General features: G+C 45.4%; 2 protein-coding genes across 15 annotated transcripts in view; one reads left to right on the top strand and one right to left on the bottom strand.

Annotated features, from left to right (window-relative positions):
- Positions 1-15966, bottom strand: part of CUNH12orf43 (chromosome unknown C12orf43 homolog) — a 40461-nt gene extending 24495 nt beyond the window's left edge. For 10 of the 12 annotated variants that reach the window (XR_003536396.1, XR_003536392.1, XR_003536398.1 and 7 more), the window contains exons 1-7: positions 15858-15966; positions 7682-7889; positions 3416-3464; positions 2899-2997; positions 2205-2278; positions 1798-1888; positions 673-1409 (exon numbers count right to left, since the gene is read on the bottom strand). Coding sequence is in view for 1 of the 12 variants with exons in the window: in XM_027696677.1 (XP_027552478.1) it covers positions 1058-1409; positions 1798-1888; positions 2205-2278; positions 2899-2997; positions 3416-3464; positions 7682-7775 (759 nt within the window). In the remaining 11 variants the exon portion in view is untranslated. Of the gene's footprint in view, positions 1-38; positions 1410-1797; positions 1889-2204; positions 2279-2898; positions 2998-3415; positions 3465-7681; positions 7890-7981; positions 8062-15857 lie in introns of those variants that run through there. The other 2 variants (XR_003536394.1, XM_027696677.1) reach the window with 2 other exon arrangements.
- Positions 5810-18885, top strand: RNF185 (ring finger protein 185). Of its 3 annotated transcripts, none has more exons than XM_027696678.1 (8): positions 5810-5925; positions 9561-9726; positions 10796-11024; positions 12637-12655; positions 13262-13374; positions 13914-13968; positions 15891-16008; positions 17294-18885. In XM_027696678.1, the coding sequence occupies exons 3-8, from the start codon at positions 10846-10848 to the stop codon at positions 17389-17391; spliced, it is 582 nt and encodes a 193-aa protein (XP_027552479.1). In that variant the 5' UTR covers positions 5810-5925; positions 9561-9726; positions 10796-10845; the 3' UTR covers positions 17392-18885. The 3 variants fall into 3 exon arrangements, with proteins under 3 accessions (XP_027552479.1, XP_027552481.1, XP_027552480.1); XM_027696679.1 differs by lacking the exon at positions 5810-5925 and adding an exon at positions 6325-6483; XM_027696680.1 differs by lacking the exon at positions 9561-9726 and having other exon boundaries at positions 5825-5925.
- The last annotated feature ends 551 nt before the right edge of the window (positions 18886-19436 follow it).

The raw sequence follows: 19436 nt of genomic DNA, 5'->3' as shown, positions 1-19436 counted from the left end.
TAGGGCAAATAAGTTGGATCTACTGAAACCCAACAATCTTAAAAGAGAAGAATATTTATTAGTAACAGGTAATTTTCTGAAAGACTGGAACTGAAGCATAAACAGACTAAGAGTCATACCAAAAACCACCAAACCTCACAGTATTTCAGAGACAAAAGTCATAATCAACCCAAACAAGGACTGAAACACGGTAATTTTTAAATTAGGCTTAAGTCCTTCCTGTAGCAATTTCATAGCAACTAAAGAGCCACCCTCAGCCATCTCTCTCTCTGCTGGGGAGAATCCAAATACAGCAAGAAAGCCACTGTTGTACAAAACCTACCAAATTAAATAAATCCAACAGCATAACAGAATTTAATAACAACAGATGCCGTAAAAATTATACATGAAAAAAAATGTCAGTGGACACAACTGAACAGCAGGACCCATTTATACCAACCCTGAAATCAGCTCACTGCACACTGTTTATGTGCTGGGGCCCTGGAGAGCTGCAGATTGCAGAGGGATTAGTAACACTGCAGGTTTCAACAACAGATTGTTATGATGATCACAGGAAAAAAATAAGGGGGCCCTGGTATCTGAAAGGGTGCTTTTGGTAAATGAGTCTCCCACGGGCTGGAGTTATTCTTAGTAGGCGCCTACAAGAGGCAAAGAGAAAAGGGAGTTGATCACCTGTTGCCATGTAAACCAAATTCAATTCATCATGTACTTTCTCCAGGACACCAGATTTGGTTTCATGATGTGAAGACACAGAGCAGGAGGGATGCAGCTGTGATTACACCCCTCTGTCACACAAGTCTGGTACAGGATTTCGTCCTTTTAGGCTTGGCCTGCACAAGCAGCAGCACAGACAACTGCTGTGTGAGGAGAACAATGTTCCCTTCCTCAGGGGTGCCAACAGCACAGGAAGGCACTTAATTAGTCTCTCAAGCCACTGAGCTTTTAGAACAGAAGCTCTGCCAATTAATTTTCCCTCCTCTGCAGCAACTCTTGTTGTTAGGTTTTCTTTTATTTCCTTCATCCATCACAACCGCCTGCTGTTTGCAGAGTAAAACCATCATTCTAATTTTTTCTTCTTCTTTTTCTTCTTCACAGCTCCTGGCAGCACTGAGTTGTCTCCATGATTGCTGTTCTGTCTCTCCTGCTGTCCATTTGCAGACACCAACTGAGGCAAATCTTTGCAGACCTGGTCACACTCTACTGGGTCTATTCTTTTCTCTTGAATATTTTTCTCTCCCTTAATTTTCTTCTTCTTCTTCTTTTTTTTCTGGTTGTGCTCTACACAACCCTGACTCTGATCCTGGCTGGAATCCTGGGATAGTGCAGGAAAAGCACTTTGCTTCAGAATATCTGCAACTGACACAGCAGCCTCCTGGAACCTTTGCCACTCCTGGTCACTGTCCGTGTCACTGGGAAGGAAACAAGAGGGAAGGAGGTTGTGTTACACTTTTGCCTTGAATTCACCCAAAACTCAGCCAGCAGAGTAATCTGAGATGAGAACACATGATAAACACCCAGTGGCTCTGGGACTCCCACACCTACAGTTTGCATTTAACCAGATGGAAGGCCAGGTTGCTCTTTACACACACAAGGAGGGGAAAGAAAATCTCCCACAAACATTTCTAGTTCCCCCAGCACTAAAATAAGAAACAAAATTCTGGTCTAGTCCAGTGTCAGAGTCATGAATACACACTTCTCCAGCTTTTCAGCTTCCTGTTCCCTCGTGGGATTTCCAGCTGCCACTGAAATGTGGGATGCAACAGTCCTTGAAGAGCAAAGCAGTTGCCAACACCTCACCTGGAGCTCACTGGGTGCCTCCTCCTTGCTGCAGGGCAAGGCTCTGGTTTCCCACAGTCTCCAGGGACAGAGGAAGAGAAGAGGCGAAAACCTGAAGTATTGGAAGGGGAATTTTAGGCATGATATAAAACAGAGGTGAAAGCAACCAACAGCCATCTCCCTGGAAGCCTCACTACTGTTACTGTATTGCTACAGAGCTTGACAGCAATTATTTGGGACTGTGTGGGAGGACTTGGGGCACAAAGGTCACAGCTGCAAAGCAACAGCCCTCACAGGCACTGAGAAAAACCTTTTATTGCAAGTGTTTATTAGTTGGCTGTACAACTAATTAGTTGGTGATGGACAGGGTCCATCCCACTTGTCATCACTTAACCAACACAGTCACAATGGCTGAGACTGGAACTCACCATCATCTGCAGAGTCAGACTGTGGCACAGAGGTCTGAGAAGGTCCTGATGAGTCCTTCAAGACAGTGATGAAACTAAACAGAAAACTCCAGTCAGAACTCAGGTTTGTGCAAATCCAGCTCAAGTTGGGTATTTCTGAGAAACAAGACTAGAGGGAGATGTTACACTTTTTTGTTAGTGAGGCTGCCTCAGGTCCCTACTTTCAGGGCAGACCAGGCCTTCTCCCCTCAGCAACACATGCCACAGGAATGATTTAAAAGCAGCCTTTCTAAAGCCAGCTCTAAACACCAGGAATTCTAGTTCTCCAGGGCCATATTTACACAATGAGCAGCCCAGTCAGAGGCACACTGCCAGCACAACCCTGAATCAGGCACTGCTTTAGACTGTAAGAACAAAGGGAAGATTCCCATGCCACCCTTTAAATGACCAAAGTGCTAAGGTACCCAAATTCGACTTTTTTCCCTCCCCGCAGCACATTCACCACAGAGGCAAATGGTCACAGGCAGTGCTGCACAGGATCTTTACCAGAGGAGCACAGCACATCAGCAAGGTTAGATCAGGGAACACTGGAAGTTTGCACTAAATACAGGAATGAAGGAGACAAGATGATGTTGAATTTCCTGGGTTTAGCACACAAAAAGCATCAGTGTAGCTGATCCACAGAACAAACCTTTTCAGCCTTGCCTGCCCATACCTGTCCAGCATCGCTCCCAGTTTCTTGGCCACATGTGCTCTGAACTCTGGAGTTGTGTGGAGCTCATTGTCACCCTCCTGGCAGCCGTTCACCTCCCGCCCGTTTAGAACAAGAACAAGGATTATTCTCTTTCAAGGCCAGAAACACCTGGTGCCCTCACCCAAACAGGAGATAAGAGACTGTAATATATGTAATTGCACTAATTCCTTCATGGGACATTTACAGAATTGGGTGGTTTCTGACAGTGGAACTAAGGCTGTAAATGACAGCAGCAGTAAGTTTTCAACTTCTATATTTCCCTGCTGGTAGAGGGATGGCAAATGTACTTATAAAAAAACCTACTATCTTTTTCAGATTTAACCATAATTTCAGATTATGGTTGGGCTAATTCCCAAAACAGAGCAGGCCCTTCCAGTGAGAATTATCACAAGGTATTAACTGTAAACAGCCCAAATACAACATACGTTAATTTTTTCTTCAGTGAAACATGAAAGTCTGAAACCAGGAGAAAAAATACCTCAGGCTTGGCTGATCCTTGGGCTGTAACCGATCCTTCCTAAAGCCACCTGAAAAGGAAGAAGCAAAAGCACGTTTAAAAGACCTGCTCCAGGACCTCTTTAACGACCTGTTTAACCCCCTTCAGCCACATGTTATAGCATAAAGAATCGTGCCCGAAAGGCAACTCTTGCCCACCTTTGGGGGGGGGGGAAACAGTTATGAGGGGAAAGGGAAACTTGGCTCCGGCCAGTCCTGCCGGGAAGGGGCTCCGGGCCGGGCTGGAGGCCGCGTATGACCTGGGCAGGGCCTCGCCCGGCTCCCACACTGGTACCGCGGCACAGAGGAGTCCCCGGGGCAGGAGGCGCTGCGGAGGGACCCGGAGAGGAGAGGGAGAGGGAAAAGGGAGAGGGGAAGAAGGGCAGAGCAGAACACGCGGAGAGCAGAGCGCGGCTGTTCTCGGCCCCTCACCGCCGCGCGGCTCCGCCCGTGGTGCAACCGCCGCCGCTTGCGCCGCACAGTCCCAGGCGGCCTCCCGGAACCGCGCCGCGGCCTCGCCGCCGCCATCCGAGTCCGAGCTGCTGCCGGTGTCGGTGTCCGGGCCCGAGCCGTCCCTGGGCGCCGCCATGCTGTAGGCGCGAGGCACGCCGGGAGCTGTAGTCCAAGAGCGGGGCATGCCGGGAGCTGTAGTCCGCCCGCGTCTGCCGAGAACCCCCCACCCGAGACCCCCCGAGGGGCAGCGGGGACACCCCCACGGACAGACCCGGTCCCCACGGCCCGGCCCGGGTTTGTGCCGCTGGGAGCAGCGGTGCCTGCGCGTGGGAAATTGCTGGGGGTGAACACGGCTGGTTTCCATGTCCATCTCTGGCTGAGCAGCCTTTCTTCCCAAGAGCCCCACAGGAAAATATCTCGGTATTCCTCAGCATCAACAGCTCCCACAGAGCAGGAGTGTTAAACACACCAACCACACCAGAAAACCCTTAGTTAGATAGCAGTATCGCTTTGGTATTTGTGGAGAAAGAGAGAATACCTGGCACTAAGGGATGTGGAAGGAGTCAGCGACTGTAATAAGATCTTCAGCACTTTACCACTGTTACCAGACTATTACTTATTCCCATTATAACACCAAAATCAACCTTTTTTCGCTTTTCATACTGTAATTCTCTTGACATACACAGTGACTAGTCTGAGCTGATCTGAATTTCATAAGCTCATCCCTGTTTTAGTCAGCATCAAGAGGATATGGCTCCTACCTTTGGGGTCTCGTTAAATTCTTCGTAATCAGTTCCTACACTGAGATGCCAAATTTTTGTTTGAATGCAGAAGCTGTACCAAATCCTGCTGCTTTCCTGACTGGTTGGAAATGAAGAGTGCTTTGTTAGAGAGATTTTCACAGACAGCAAATACACTGCTCCAGAGGGTGGGACTGCCTTTTGTGCTCCCCATGCCACCACCACTGCCATGTTCACATACCACATCTTCACCTGAACTAGAAATTTTCCAGTGTGATACATCAACACATTTGGCAACTCCAGGTGGTCTGCTGGGAGACCCTTTTGCCATGGGTTTTGCCAGGGCTCTGTGCTGCTGAGAGCAGCAGGAAGGCTCAGTAGAGCTGTGTTTTTATACTGCTGGACACTCCTGGCTTGCACGTTCTACCCTTCACACTAGAGATGTGCAGTCTCAGCCCACGTGTGAGACAGGCCTCCGACAACATCCTTGGGCTCTTTCCAATAGTCTCCCTTGGCACTAACACTCCTTAATTTCTTAACTATTCCTTCATAAGGTTCACCTTCAGCTGGCTTAAGATTAACCCATTCTCCACTGTGTAAAACAAGCAATTTTGGGCTGTTTCGTACCTTGGAGTCCTCAGGACTGGTGAGGTGCCCTCAAAGCTGCAACAGAGCCTTCAGAGGTGCTTTCTCAGGCATCTCTCAGTTCTGACCCGTTCCTTCAGACCCCAGGTCACCTCCTCTCCCTGCCTTTGGTCCCTCTGACCCTAGGCTTTCTCACAGCCCTACAGATACCTTTATCAAGCTCTAAATACCTTTATCAGGCTCTCTGTTCCCATCTTGGAGATGCTCCTGTGTTCCAATCCTAATGCTCTGCTCACATTTGTTCGTTCACATCTGAACAATTTGTTTCCCTCAAAGCTCCTTCCTTCCCTCCCTCCCTCCCTCCGCATTCAGTAAGAACTTTGTGCTCTCCCCAGAGGCCGCCGTTTGGACACCTCCCCCGGCAGCCAAACCGGGGCAGCCGCAGCGCTCGGGTGCCCGGGGGCGCGGGCGGGGGCTCGGAACGTTCTGCCGGAGCCGAGGGTAACGCCCGTGCGCGGGGTCTGGGGGGCGCCAAGGCCGGGAGGGGCCGCCGGGGCAGCGCCACCGGGCCCGGGGGAGCCGCGGGCGGTGCCGGGCGGGCGGAACGGCCCCAGCCCCGGCCCCGGTCCCTTCCGCCGGCCGCGCTTCCGGGCCGTCAGGTGACGGGCGCGGGCGGAGCGGCTGCTCGAGCGGGGCTGCGGGGCCCGCACCGCCGGTGAGCAGGGCCGGGCCGGGCCGGGGGGCAGTGGGGGAAGCCGGGGCCGCTGTGAGGCTCCGAACGAGCGAGGCGGGGGCGCGGCGGGACCCCCGTGGTCGCCCGGTGGCTCCGGTGCCCCGGCAGGCCCGGCCTGTGTCCGGCCCCGGCCCGGGCCCGGCGCTGCCGGCCGGGGTTTGCCCCGAAACCCCGGGTTGGGGCCCGCAGGGGCCGCGTGTTCGCGCTGCGGCCGGGCCGGACCCGCTGTCGCGACAGATGGGTCCGGCTCTGGGTATGGAGAGGGGTCTGGCCCTGGCAGTGTCGCGGGCATCAGTTTCTGTTACATGGCATTACTAACATTTCGAGAATTACTTATATGTTGAGAATCGCCTATTGCTTCTCAAACCACGTCATTGCTGTCGTATTTGGTGTTATTTTCACGTTTTCTGCTAACCCGGTCAGCCTGGCACGTCCCTGTCACAGTGCTGCAGCCCAGCTCGGGCAGCATTACCCGAGTGCTTATAGCAGTGCTCTTTGTTTTGTTTGGTTTTTTTTCTTTTTCCCTTTGGACTTTGTGAGGTAAGAGGATAATATCTTTGTCAAAAGATTTTTCTTGGGGTCTATATTAAACCTTTATGGAATGGATAAAAAAGTAATTACTTTAATCGCTTGGGGTTTTTCACTGTTGCCTTCGTGAGGTGCCTCGAATCCTTGGGGTTCCCAAAACAGCCCCTCAGCTGGGCCCTCACCCCAGGAGCAGGGGCTGTAACATAGAAGTACGTTGCAGAATCCCAATTAAAGAAACGAGGCCAAGCAAGGGCACGTTGGGCTGGAAGGCAAATGGCTGGTTTTGCAAGAGCAAGTGATCACATGAGTTTTGAGACCACTTCGTGCTAATACTGAAAAGCTGGTGCCCGATGCTGTGCAGGTTGCAGGAAGTGAAAAGATGAACTCGGGAAATGTTCCCAAGGAGTTAAAATGTAACATGTTTGGGAGACAGAAAAGAGTAAAAAGGTATCGAGAGATAAATGGGTATTTAATGATTAACAGAAGGACAGTCATGTTTGCTAAGAATATCTAAAAATGACTGTCAAGAAGTCAGTGCACTTTCTTCTAGGCCCTGTCAGCAATTATCAGCTGAGGTTACCTGGTCGTTGTACTTGAAGCCCAGGCAATTGTAATAGGTTAGGTATTAGATTTTTGTTTGACTTTTGAGTGGGTGTATTTATACTACTCTGAGTATTAGTTTTAGGTTGAGATAGAATTTCTGATGTTAATATTCCTTTTATAAAATTTGTCACACGTGTCAGAAAATGTCACTGTAGTGATAAGAAAAATAATCCAGCAGGTTTTCTTTTTGATTTAAACTGCAAAAGGTTCAGGAACTAAAGCCGAGCTTGTTTTGCAAACAAACTAGCTTTGGATTATTTCAATTTCAGTAATCCTAGATAAAGTAAGATTTTTTTTTTTGCATGCTTTAACTTGTAATGGAAACTCTGCCAGTCTGGCTTGAAGTGTTTTTCCTATGTTTTTAGGGTTGGGTCAGTGTACCTTGGCAAATGCAGTCATTCTCATTTGCTGGGTTCAGAAACGTGACCTGTGACAGCAGCCATTCAGCTCCCGTGTTCCTGGTGTGCAGTTGTCCCCAGTAGATTTACAGATTTAGTTTTTAAAGCGTTTGAGTAAAAGGTCTTTCTTGCTGCCAGTTGGTGAGATCTGCACCCAGTGCTTACACAATACATTTGAAATACTAAAACAGACCTTCCCCTGCACTTACCCCCACCGTGGACCTCCTGAGCTCCCAGCTGTCCCAGTGTCCCTTGTGCCTCCCGGAGGACCAGTTCCACTGTCTCGTGTATCTTCACCTCCATGTCTTCTTCAGCTCCACCAGACTTTTCTATGTAGGAAGCTGACTTGCAGTAGAGTTCCTTGTTTCTTAACTGTTCATCTGCTTGATTCTTGGGTGTAGTAAATGTCAGAACGGTCTGTTGGGATATCATAGGGATCATGATTTAAAGGAAATAAACAGCTAATATAGGTGGCTTTTAAGTAACAAAGATGCTGTTTTCCTGTCAACCTAAAGAGCAAAAAAGTAAGAAGGAGAAAAGACAAGATCTTTGAATGCCCTCAGTTAGATATCAGCTGATTTTTATATCCTTTCACTTGTTTGCTACTTATCATGCTTCTAGGCTTGATTTGGAGACCAGGGCTTGGCAAACCTCCACTGGCAACTCTAAATTCTGTTTACTTAACCCCAAAAGTCATCTTCTATACCAGTGTACTCACAGTCTTCCTTCTGAGCTCTAAATCAAAATGAAAATGGGGTTGGTTTGGCCTGTTGTCTTGATTGTTGGGTTTTTTAGTGTGTGGTTTGCTTATGGTTTGTTGGTTTGGGGTTTTTTTCCCTAAAGAGTTTTGTCTCAGAGTTGAGGTAGTTCAAGTGACAGTTTAACAATTTTGAGCTCATTCTACACTCAGAGCAGGTGAATTTGCAGTTGAACATTGACTTCAGGATCCACAGAGCACATTCACAAGTGATACAATATATGATTAACAAATGGAAATGAGCCACTGGATACTGTTTCATGTTTGCTTCTTTGCACATGTGCAGCGGGACTGGCAGATGAAGACCCAGCAGCACTTGTTACAGACCTGGGTGTGTTAAATGATATCCCAGGGACAAGAGAAAATGTGTGAGAAGGCTTTTCAGGATGAGATTGATTATTTTTACTGTTGTGTTTTGATATATTTTTGATATTTTAAATTGGTTATATCCTAATAAGTCATTGGGCTGAATCAGCCAGTAGGCAAATAATTAGGAGGGGATCCCCAGTACAGACTAAGGAATGACCCTCTTCTGGGACAGGAGATCCAGTACCTCTTGTGTTGTTTCATTTTGATCTTTCTTCTTCTTCTCAGCCATTTTATTTCATTTCGTTTCATACTGATATTTCAGTAACTTAATGATTTATTAATTTTTCATAGTTACTGAAAGCTAAGGGTTTTCTTAGTAGGTGCTGGTGAAGATACAGATTTTATCTTTTTGATGAGTTTCCAGATTCATGGTGTTAAATTTATGGAATTTAATTTGTAGAAAACTACTTTTTTTTCCACATTGTTTTAAGGATCACAGAAATTAATTTATTTGTCTCTTCTACATCCTTTCCTTGTGTTATATGTCAGGATATAAAAGCCAGACATTTCTCGTGCTCATTCCATAAAGTGTGTTTTTTACAGTGTGTTGAACTCCTTAGTTTTAAGGAGGTTTTCTCAATTTTGATATTTATATATATGGGTCCAGGTTGGTGAGTTTTCACGTAAACTACTGAGCAAGACAGGCTGAAGATTCTGGTAGTAAGGATGTGTGAAAAATCCAAGTGTCTTTAGCATATAGTTTATGGGCTGGCAGCATTTCCATCTGCCTTGAACCAACATGAATTTGGATTCTGTACAATGCACTGAGTGTAAATGAAGTCATGGTGTGAAATGCTGAGAGTCAGCACTGCTGAAAGCAGCGTATGTTGAAGTGCAGCATCTGTGAATACAAAGCTGCCCTTCTGGGACACTGTGCAAAATGATGTAACTGAGTGAAAAAGCTCTGCAGAAATACATTCCACCTGCTGGAACTGAGTGTCTCTGCTGCAATACTTCACCAGGCTTGAGTGTGAGGCTTCCTTGACGGTGCTGTGGGATTGTATGGTATGAAAAAAGCTGCTGGCAGCAACAGCCAGAGATCTTGAGGTTTTCTTTTGCTGCCCTGCACCTGTTCTGCAGCTCTGCTACAAAGAGGTGACACCAAGGAAAGCCTTTAACGCCTGTGGGGTGAGTTGGCAAAAAAAATTCTTCTGAAAAATTCAGGTTGCCCTTTGAAAGTGCTTCACTGTTTGTACACTTGCAAAAAGGTCAGATAATCACCTGTTTTTTCTCATAACCTTAGCTGAGTATTCCTGTTCCTGCAGCAGCAACGTAATGTCAGAGTTTCATGGAAAGCACAGTGGAATATTTTAAACATTTTTGGTTTAGTGAATTAATATATGTAACTGCTGAAACTCTCTTAGTTCTTAGATTAAAAATATTACACTGCTAAGAGTGTTTTTTTCTGGAAATGTAAATGCCTTGTGCTGAGTCTCAAAGATTTAGGTACTGTGGAATTTACATATCAAGGATGAGACTGTGGAGGTTGTTGCTACTGAAATGAAATAAACGGTGTTCTCTGATAAATATGATGATGTTAATGAGTAGTGAGTAAAATTAAAGCGCATTAAGGTACCATTTTTAGTACTTCTGCATTACTACTACATTAGAAATGTTTGATAGTTTGAAAGTACTAGAAATGTTTGATAGTTGTATCAACACATTGCTGTGATAGCAGCAATATACAGCTCAGGAGACAAATCAAGTTCTAAGCTACCTTTGCTTATCATTATTATCATTAATATTCCAAACTAATGAACACTGAACTTAAAACTCTGCATTGTCAAGTCTGTCCAAACTGAGAATGGCTTCATGATTAAATCCCATTTCAGACTGCACTTGCAGTTCTAACTTGTCTTGAATTTTGGAAGAGCATGTGTGACTAGGTGAGCTCATGCCTCTTACAGCAAATGGCATTTCTGAGAAAATACAGGGGGTTTGTTTTGGCTGTGGATCTCAGTTGCTTATCAGTAACAATAAAATACAGGTCACACACCAGCCAGGTCATACTACAGGACTGTAAAGTAGCTTAGTTTCTAAAAAAAGATCCCTCTTGGCTATGTTAGACTAAAACCATCAACAACAGGATTCAAGAGCTTCTTAGATAAATCACTACCAGTTTGGAACAGGACCAGAATGCAATGTTATAATGCCAAGAAGTTGGGTTTGTTTGGTTTTTTCCCTTTCTCACTGCTAGGATTCCAACAGGAAAATTTTCTTGACCTTGTGTCTGGGTAGTTCTTGAGGATGGCAAGCAAAGGATCCACAGCTTCTGCATCAACCAAGAGCTCCAGCACTGGAGGGACCAGTGGCAGCAGCAGTAACGGTCCCGGGGACAACACTAATCAGGACAACACTTTTGAATGTAACATCTGCTTGGACACTGCCAAGGATGCAGTGATCAGCTTGTGTGGGCACCTCTTCTGGTAAGTGCTCCCACCCCCACAGCTCAGCCTGTAGATCAGCACCATCCAGCTGATCCCATAGAATCCTGTGCTTTTTATAATTCCAGATGTCAAATGTCCTGTATAAAATGAGTAAGGACCATGGGTTTGGTTTAGGAGAAGCTTCTCAGCTGTTGTTCTTTGCTCATGGTCCAGGAGTGGGTTTTTTGCATCTTAAACTTCCTGAACTTCTGGCCATTCCTGTAAGAGTTGGACTCGATGAGCCTTGTGGGTCCCTTCCAACTCAGAATATTGTGATTATTCTGTAAAAGCAAACAAGCAGCCCCACACAGACAGTTCAGACCTCATTGATACTGCTTGGTTTTGTGTGTTATTTTATTTGTGCTGTCTGGCCTAGCACAGACATCTTCTTTAGACCTTTCTAACCTGTGCAGGCCTAAACCTGCCTTTGAATCCAGGTTATGGAGGCCAAATTGTAGTTTTTCCCACAGGCTTGGCTGTTTTTTCCTTTGAAACCATAAAAAAGAAAAAAAAATAGGCAATAAGCTTTTCCATGTGGGGTATTTCTCTTTTTCCATGGTATTGCAGTTGTAATAGGAACTTTACAGTTCTTTGATCTGACATGGAGATAATGTACAGCACAGATATAATACATGTGCAGCATTTCTGATTTGGGTAACTTGGTTTGAATATACTCTTTCTTGAATGTTAGGAAGTTATTAAGGATTGACATGGCCAAATGTGGGGGCTTGGGGGATTATTTTACACAGGAGGCTAAATCTTTAATAAAAAGAGGCCTAAAAGAGCATTTCTTTTCTGTGTAAATGTATGTAACATCTGAAAATCCAGATTTTTATTTGAGGAGATGGAAAATCACTGGCTAATGGCTTGTTAAGATAAAATTAGATCCCACAAAGGGATCTGGAAGAATGGAACCTTAAAAATAGCATGTGTCTTGTCTGAATAGGGTTGTCGAGACCATTCTGAGAGCAGATGGCTGTTTGCAGTTTTGTCTTGTAGCCTTGTTTTCTTTGACCTTTTTTTAATTTGCCATATTAATTTAATCTGTATAATGGGAATTTTTCTGCCCTTAGCAACTGGGTCTGATCTCAATAGCTGACCCTGCTCTGAGCATCAGGTTGGACTACAGGCTACCTGAGGTACTGTCCAGCCTGAGTTATTCCATGATTCTATGAATGTGGCTGATGTTTCAGCTAAATCTTTTAAGATCCTGAAGTCTCATTGCTGACATCTTGCTCATTTGCATCTTAGCTCAGAGATATCTTTTCATGGTATCAGAATAGCCAGTTTGCACAGTGAACCCCAGGATTGATGCAGCCTCTGTGTGAGCCTTTGGTGTGGAAGAGGACGAGGAATCGAAGGGGATATGCACAGAACCACCTTTGCAACTTAGATTGTGTAACCTGAAAGAACCAGTGGAGATCAGTCTTGGGCTGTACTTTCAAAAATTACTTTAATGGGAGGTTACAGAACTGGCCCAGCTGGATTCCAGGGTTTTGCTGTGGCCAAGCCGTGCTATCCGTGTACATTTGTCGGTTCAAGTTGTCAGTAACTAATTCTATTTTCCCCCTTTTTCTGCTCTGCGAACAAATTGTCCTGGGAATGCTCACAGTTGGCCTTGTTTACATCAGGTAAGACAGGTTTCCTTTTACTTTGTCTTTCATCAGCTCCTGTTGCTCAATAAAGCCCTTGGTTCTCTGGAGTATCCCCCTCTTTTTAAATGTGCTTTTCTCTCCAGGGCAATCACAACCTGCTAATGCAACTGCATGTGCAACACCTTGCAAACTGCTCTTTCAGCATGAAAACTTAATTCTGTTCCACCTGAGTATTTCCAGTTTTGGTAGAATTACTGTAGGGGGTTCCCTTGCAGGTTTAAGTGCTGGGTGTACTTCTCTCTGCATTTGTAATGTTTTACATTGTGGTACCTTATGGAAAAGCTGGGTGAAAGGAGGGTGTCTACACTAGCCCTGGGCCTATGCAGGACTCTTGGCACTGTTTATTTCTTCATATTTTACTCCAGGGGAGGTCTGAATGTGTGCACATCAGCAAGTGGATCATACCAGAACAACAGCCAAAGTGCCAGCTCCACTTTGGAGAGCACGTGGCACTTATTAAAATGGTTTGCTCTGGGGCTTTCTGAGGAATTGCTAAAGTCTCTCTGCCTGGCTGCAAATGAGGTTTGCATATTGTTGTTTCATGGTCTTTTACTAGTTTCCTTATCTTGTCCTTTCTTTTAGTGGCTAGAGACCAGGCCAAACAGGCAAGTGTGTCCTGTATGCAAAGCAGGAATCAGTCGAGATAAAGTTATTCCTCTGTATGGAAGAGGTAGCACTGGGCAGCAGGACCCCAGGTAAGAAACCTAAATACAACTATTTTTGTTTGAAAGCTAAAGATGAAACTTTAGTTAGCTGTCTTAAGATTAAACTGTCAAAGTGCTGGACTCATAATTTGTAATACTTTGTCAAAAGATAGATAGAACTGACATTTCTGCCAAATATTTCTGGCTTTTTCAGGGCCTGGGTTTACACACCTCATTTCATGTTCAACTGGCAATTCATTTGAATTTTAATTGGGTGTTAATTATCAGTTACAAGTGTCAGGTTGCAATGATTGTTATCTGGCTGGATAAGCTCCTATAAAATGTTCATATCCAGAGTTTTTAGCCTTTGCAATGGGACTTCTGTTATTCAAAAGTGCAGCAATAATTCGGGGATGTGCTGCTGAAGGTCCAGGAGCTGGGGGTTGGCTCTCTCACACACTGCTCCAGCTCTGCTGCAGCCTGGCCCTGTGGGACTGAGCTTTGTGGTTGCTCTGCCTTATTAGCCAGGCTATTGCAGAGGCTGCTGTCATGTGTCCTTGCACTTGAGCTAATTTCACAACTTCCTGCAGAGAGAAAACTCCACCACGACCCCAAGGACAGAGACCTGAACCAGAGAACAGAGGGGTAAGTGAAGAAACAAACTGGGGCTGATGAGCTGTTTTTGTTGATGGTGGTATTTATTCCTCCTGGAGGACAGTGTGTGTGCTTGAGATCCTGTGTGAGGATCCTGCAGCTTACACATCTTGCTCATCCCCAGTTGGCTGGTCATGAATCATTCATAGCTGTGGTGTGGCAGAAAACTCCATTCCTACAGTACTCTTTAGCATCCCAAAGAACGGGCTAACTTGGATTGTGCTTTGTGAAAATGGCCCAGTGTGGTATCACTGGAAATGCTCTTCATGCTCAATTGTTTTCCATGTAAATACAAGGAACACTTTGCTTTGAAAATCCTGTGTGGAAGTGTGTTTCCATCAAAATATACCTGTCATGGAAATACATAATTCATGTATGAACTGGGATTTTTGGCACTGAAACCTGCTTCTATAATTTCTGTGGGATGTTACTGTACCATGGCATTACAAGCAAAAGAAAGTAGGTATCTGTTGGATACATGTTCATTTGGAGAGGGATCTCTGGTGTTGTTGAGGAGATGACTTGGAGTGCATGTAAACAGCAGCTGGCACAGACTGAGCAGACGTGGGAGAAGGCAGCAGGACAGTTCTGCAGCAGGACCTGATGAAACAATGGCACATTTCCATGTAACACAGCCTGGGGTCCTCAGAGAGGATTTATCTGCCTCATGCTGCAGGCAAACAACTCTGCTGGGTGTGATTAAGGCACATTTCTGTATTGAATATGTTGGGAGCTCAGCTGTTAGGGGAGTTGCTGCCTTATTAAATCAGCTCCTGCACCTTGTTTGAACCTTTGAGCTGGTGCTGCTGGAAGTCAGAGGAGTCTGGTACAAAGACCAGTAGCGATGCTGCCCTCCTGTTCCCTACAAGCCCTGTACCTGCACACAGAGAGCTTTGCTGTCCCTCATAGTTTATGGCAAAGTCCTTGAGAAGAGTCACAGTCAAAAGACCAGCTCCTCAAATCAAGGCTCGATCCAGAAATGTTTGGCTTTTATTATATGAGTGAAATCATCTTTGTCCTCCCACTGTTGGGAGGTGACAGACCAGAGGGTCTTTCAGAATTGGTATCACTGTTTCAGTTCTGAGATGAGAGGGCAGGTTTACAGAAGTGTGGGCTCTCAGCAGTTTCTAAACATGACACAACTCTCTAGATCCACACACAGCTGGTTCTCCAGTAGCACAGTGCTTCTCCACAGCAGGATCCATCTCCATTCACAAGACTTGTCTTTTGACTTGATGTGGTGTTTTAGTCTGGATCCCATGGGGTCAGTGTTGCATTGTAACTCTTCCTTTTTTCCTCCTTTCTTTATGTCTTGCATTCCTGCCCCAGGTGACTTTATCTGACACCTTAATTAGAGTCCCCCTGGTAAATTTTTTTTTGTACTATTCCTTATAATGCTCTTTGCATCCCACTGGCAATTTATCACTTCACTCAGTGTTTGAATGACGCACATGTATCACGAAAATCAATGTAGATTATTTCTTTAAAATGCCTTTCTTATAGTTATGTGGCTAATAGCTATTAACACACAATACATTGTTTAGATATTCTAAATAGGATTGGTAATGTTGATTTTGATACATTGGCAAATATCTACTACTTTAAGCTGAGAAATGTTACAGATACACTTTTGTGAACTTGTGGCTTTCAAGCAAAAACTGTGGTTCCTAGTTTTCATTTTCTCAAAGTTTTGGGTTGCTCTGAAAAGTTTGCTACTGTGTGAAACATTTTAAAACCAGGGGAATTAAGGAAATATTTACAATAGTGTGTCAGAGGGAAAGTTGTTAGACAGCATGGCCTTCCTTCAGGTGGAGGAGAGCCAGAGGGAGGGAATGTCTGCACTTCTACACAATATTCTATAGGCTTTAAATGATTGTTACCTTTTTTGTCTCCTGCTGCTTTGTTCTCTGCAGGGATTCCAGGGCTTTGGCTTTGGCGATGGTGGCTTCCAGATGTCCTTTGGGATTGGGGCGTTTCCCTTTGGTATATTTGCAACAGCCTTCAACATAAACGACGGGCGACCTCCTCCAGGTACCACAGATCCACCTCCGCCAAGGATCCTGTCACAAACATGTTTTACAAACTCCCTTGTAACTCTTAAACAAATAACCTGCTAAATGACAGAATGTTCTCAGCAATAACAAGTGCTGTGAATAGAAACACAACATGAGGGCAAACGCCCAGCACAGAACATGGTTTATGGCTGACACATTTTGTACATGGGCTCATAAAGAAGCAAGTTTGTCCCTTCCATATCATTTAAAGGCCCTCCTGGGAGAACAGTGGCACTGGAGAGGGACAGTGGCACTGGAGACTTCTCCCTTTTAATTCAGATGTCTCCTCTGGTACTCAGCAGACTCCCTCTGAAAAATGAGACCAATTGGACTAGAGTTTCTAATAATAAAAAGGAGTCACTAGGGGTGTATGAAGGAGACCTAGATTTTGAAAACAGCAGGAAAGGACCATTTCCTGAAAGATGAGAAGGAAAAATTTAAACACGCTCTGTACCACGAAATAATGAATGCAAAGATTGTTCCTTTTTCAGAAGTTTATCTCTGAGACCGTCATCTGTATTCCACAAGAAGTAACTTTCCAGTGAAATTATTTTGCTGGTTTTGATTAACAAAAACCAGTTGAGTTACTCCAAGTGGTGACCTTGCTCTCTAAAAATTAAGTAATCCCTAGAAAACCCCATCTGCACTGGAGACATCTGAGTCTGTCTGTTTTGAACAAGAAAACTTACTGCCCAGGATTTTCTGGACTTCCTCTGTGAATGGTTGTGCCTGGCAAATCTTCCACCATGTCATATGGCACAGGAATTACGAGGAAGAAACTCATTCTTCATGTCACAGCTGTGTTGCCACAGTCCTGTGCTGTCCTTGGGTCCAGTTACCTTCCCTGTTAACCATAGTTCAGTGTCCCCTAAAAATCTGTGTGTGTGGTGGCTGAGCCAGGAGTGTGTAAATGTGCTGTTGTAACAGCCATAATTTAACCAACTCCTTTATCTGTTTTTCCTTGGTGGATTCAATGCAGCAGTTCCAGAAAGGCACAGCTTGAGTTTTAGAGCTCATGTGCTTTTCATTAGTTCTCTTGGCCAAGACTCACAGGCAGCTCTGACCCTTTTACCATTTCCTTGTTCAGAGGTTTCACCTTGGTGGGAAGGAACAGAGGCAGCTCTGGTAGAGGTAGTGAAGTTCCTTGGGAACAGTGAACTTGGCTCAGCACTGTCTACTGTGTTCAGAGTATGCACGATCCTGGAGAAGAGGAAGGAGCTAAACTGTTTTTTGTTTCTTTTTTTTCACTTCCTGTTTTCCAGCTGTTCCAGGGACTCCTCAATATGTGGATGAGCAGTTCCTTTCCCGCCTCTTCCTGTTTGTGGCACTGGTGATAATGTTCTGGCTGTTGATTGCATAAATCTTTTCCATTATTCTATATATTCATGACCAACAAGGCCACTGAAACAGTTACAAACTGCATCCCCATCCCACTTTAAACCTCTTGGTCTGGTTCCGTAGCTAACTATGGGCTTCAGGAATTGGTGGTACCACAGCACAATGAGGAATCTCGCATTTTGCACCAGAGTTGGAAATTAAACATTGGTTAAAAAGCGTATTTCAGCTCAGATATCTTGTACAACAGGTTCCTGCCACAAACCACGGGCCTAGCGTTGAGCTGTGCTCCCAAGGGCGTGCTGCTCTGAAATCCTGTGCCAATCAGTGACACCAGGTCTGTGGGAAAGACAGGGACCCCCAGGTAGACTGGGCAGGTCAGGAAACTTCTCCAGTGTGACCAGTATCTCATGCTTTGCAACCACGATGGATCTGCCAGAGCTGCAGATGTTATTTAATGTCTCCATCAACATCCAGCCTTCTCCAGGAAATCATCTGCAGCACTGCTGACACTCTTTGGGCACAGCATGTGGTGCAAATGGAACCAGGTCCGGAGACTGGTTCCTTTTCCTGCTGTTGTTTCCCGGTGTGATGGAAACCCCTTCCTGATGCGGTTCTGACGGCTGCTGGAAGAAGGGATACAAATTTATGCTGCAATTTTTTAAAGCCTGAACATGCTGGAGCCAGACACTGGAAGATTCTCTGGCTGTAGAGCTGGGTGGGGCTGGACACAGCTGCTGCCTCACCCAGCCCAGTTCCTCACTGACCAGCAGTGTTGTCTCCCCTGGCTCTGCACAGCCCTGGGGCTGCACTCGTGGATAATCCCCTCACCCCACAACCTCGTCACGGTAGCGACAGTTATCCCCTCCCAAGGCTTTGAGACTTTCTACGCAAGGTCATGTCCTCCAAATAAAATCCTATTACAGATCCGAGATCAGCTCGTTCGGGGAGAGGAACAAAAGGCATCTTTACGTGAGGTTTGAGGTTAAACCTGTCATACTGTAAAATTGCACAGGAGGAAAAATGAGATCCTGCCTTTGCCAGCACATGCACGGTAGGGAGCACTTGGAAGACCTTCTCTCTGCAGGTGCACACAGCTTCTCTGAGCCACAGCAGAACGGCCACAGCACAGGAGTCTCTGCAGTATCTACCAAAGAGTTTAATTTGAAGTGCTGGAGGAGACCACAACCATTAATGTGCTGAGGGGATATTTCAGAAGGTGAGCACTCTGTAGCTGTTTTGGAATCCTGCTGGGTATTCAGCTTTAAAGAGTACTCCTGATGTATTTGTGTAGATTCCTTCACAACAGCAGATAGGAGAGATTCCCTAGCAAGATGAACAGTTTTCATATTTCTCTGACTAGGCAATTCCATTTTTTTTCCTCTTATTGTTTTTAGATTGTTTCGATTCAGGTCGCTGATAGTCTCATTGATTTCCTGCAAGATGAATATTGTGACTTCTCTGGCAATAGACAGAAAACTGACAAAACAAATCAACAAATAGAAACTTTGTTTCAATAGCTTGGGGTTTTTCTAGTGTATATGGAAGAGGTTCCTGGGCAGGACACCTTAATTGTTGTAGAAGCTTATTTATGTGATTATAAACTGTTCACTTTTAGTGTCAAGACAGAGGATGACTGAAGTTTAACTTGCCTACCTCCAAAACTCCATCTGGCAAGTAGAATGTTGCAAAGCTTCTGCAGTGTTTTGCCACATGTGGTCAAATTTATACCTGACTGGATGATAATCTGGCACAGTATATTGCTCAACTATTTATAGTTGAAGTGGTGCTTCAGCTTTTGTTTGTGGCACTTTTGGGAAGCTGAACTTCTGCACAGGGTTCTTCTCAAGTGCATAACATGTAACTGGGGCCCTTTCCAGGAGAAAGGCTGTTTGTGTGGCTGTCCTGCAATGTCGCAGCTTCGGGCTCCTCTCCTGCTCCTCTCCTGCTCAGCCAGCACCACCTGCTGATGGGAAGGGAAGGCCCATGTGGTGGGAAGGGATAAATTCCTTCTCCTTTTTGAGTGGAGAAACTCGCTGCTGGGAGCAGAGGTCGTCCAGGGAGGAGCAG

Source organism: Neopelma chrysocephalum, unplaced genomic scaffold (assembly GCF_003984885.1).
Source record: "Neopelma chrysocephalum unplaced genomic scaffold, ASM398488v2 Primary Assembly neopelma1_116, whole genome shotgun sequence".
Classification (NCBI taxonomy): domain Eukaryota; kingdom Metazoa; phylum Chordata; class Aves; order Passeriformes; family Pipridae; genus Neopelma; species Neopelma chrysocephalum.
The sequence above is the reverse complement of the archived record's forward strand: the minus strand, read 5'-3'. Positions and strand labels throughout refer to the sequence as shown.

Excerpts from the sequence above, each read along its gene's own strand:
- RNF185 (XM_027696678.1), top strand. The coding sequence starts at position 10,846 with ATGGCAAGCAAAGGATCCACAGCTTCTGCATCAACCAAGAGCTCCAGC. Across the intron at positions 13,375-13,913 it reads ACTGGGCAGCAGGACCCCAG|AGAGAAAACTCCACCACGAC; the intron begins GTAAGAAACCTA and ends AACTTCCTGCAG. Across the intron at positions 13,969-15,890 it reads CTGAACCAGAGAACAGAGGG|GGATTCCAGGGCTTTGGCTT; the intron begins GTAAGTGAAGAA and ends TGTTCTCTGCAG.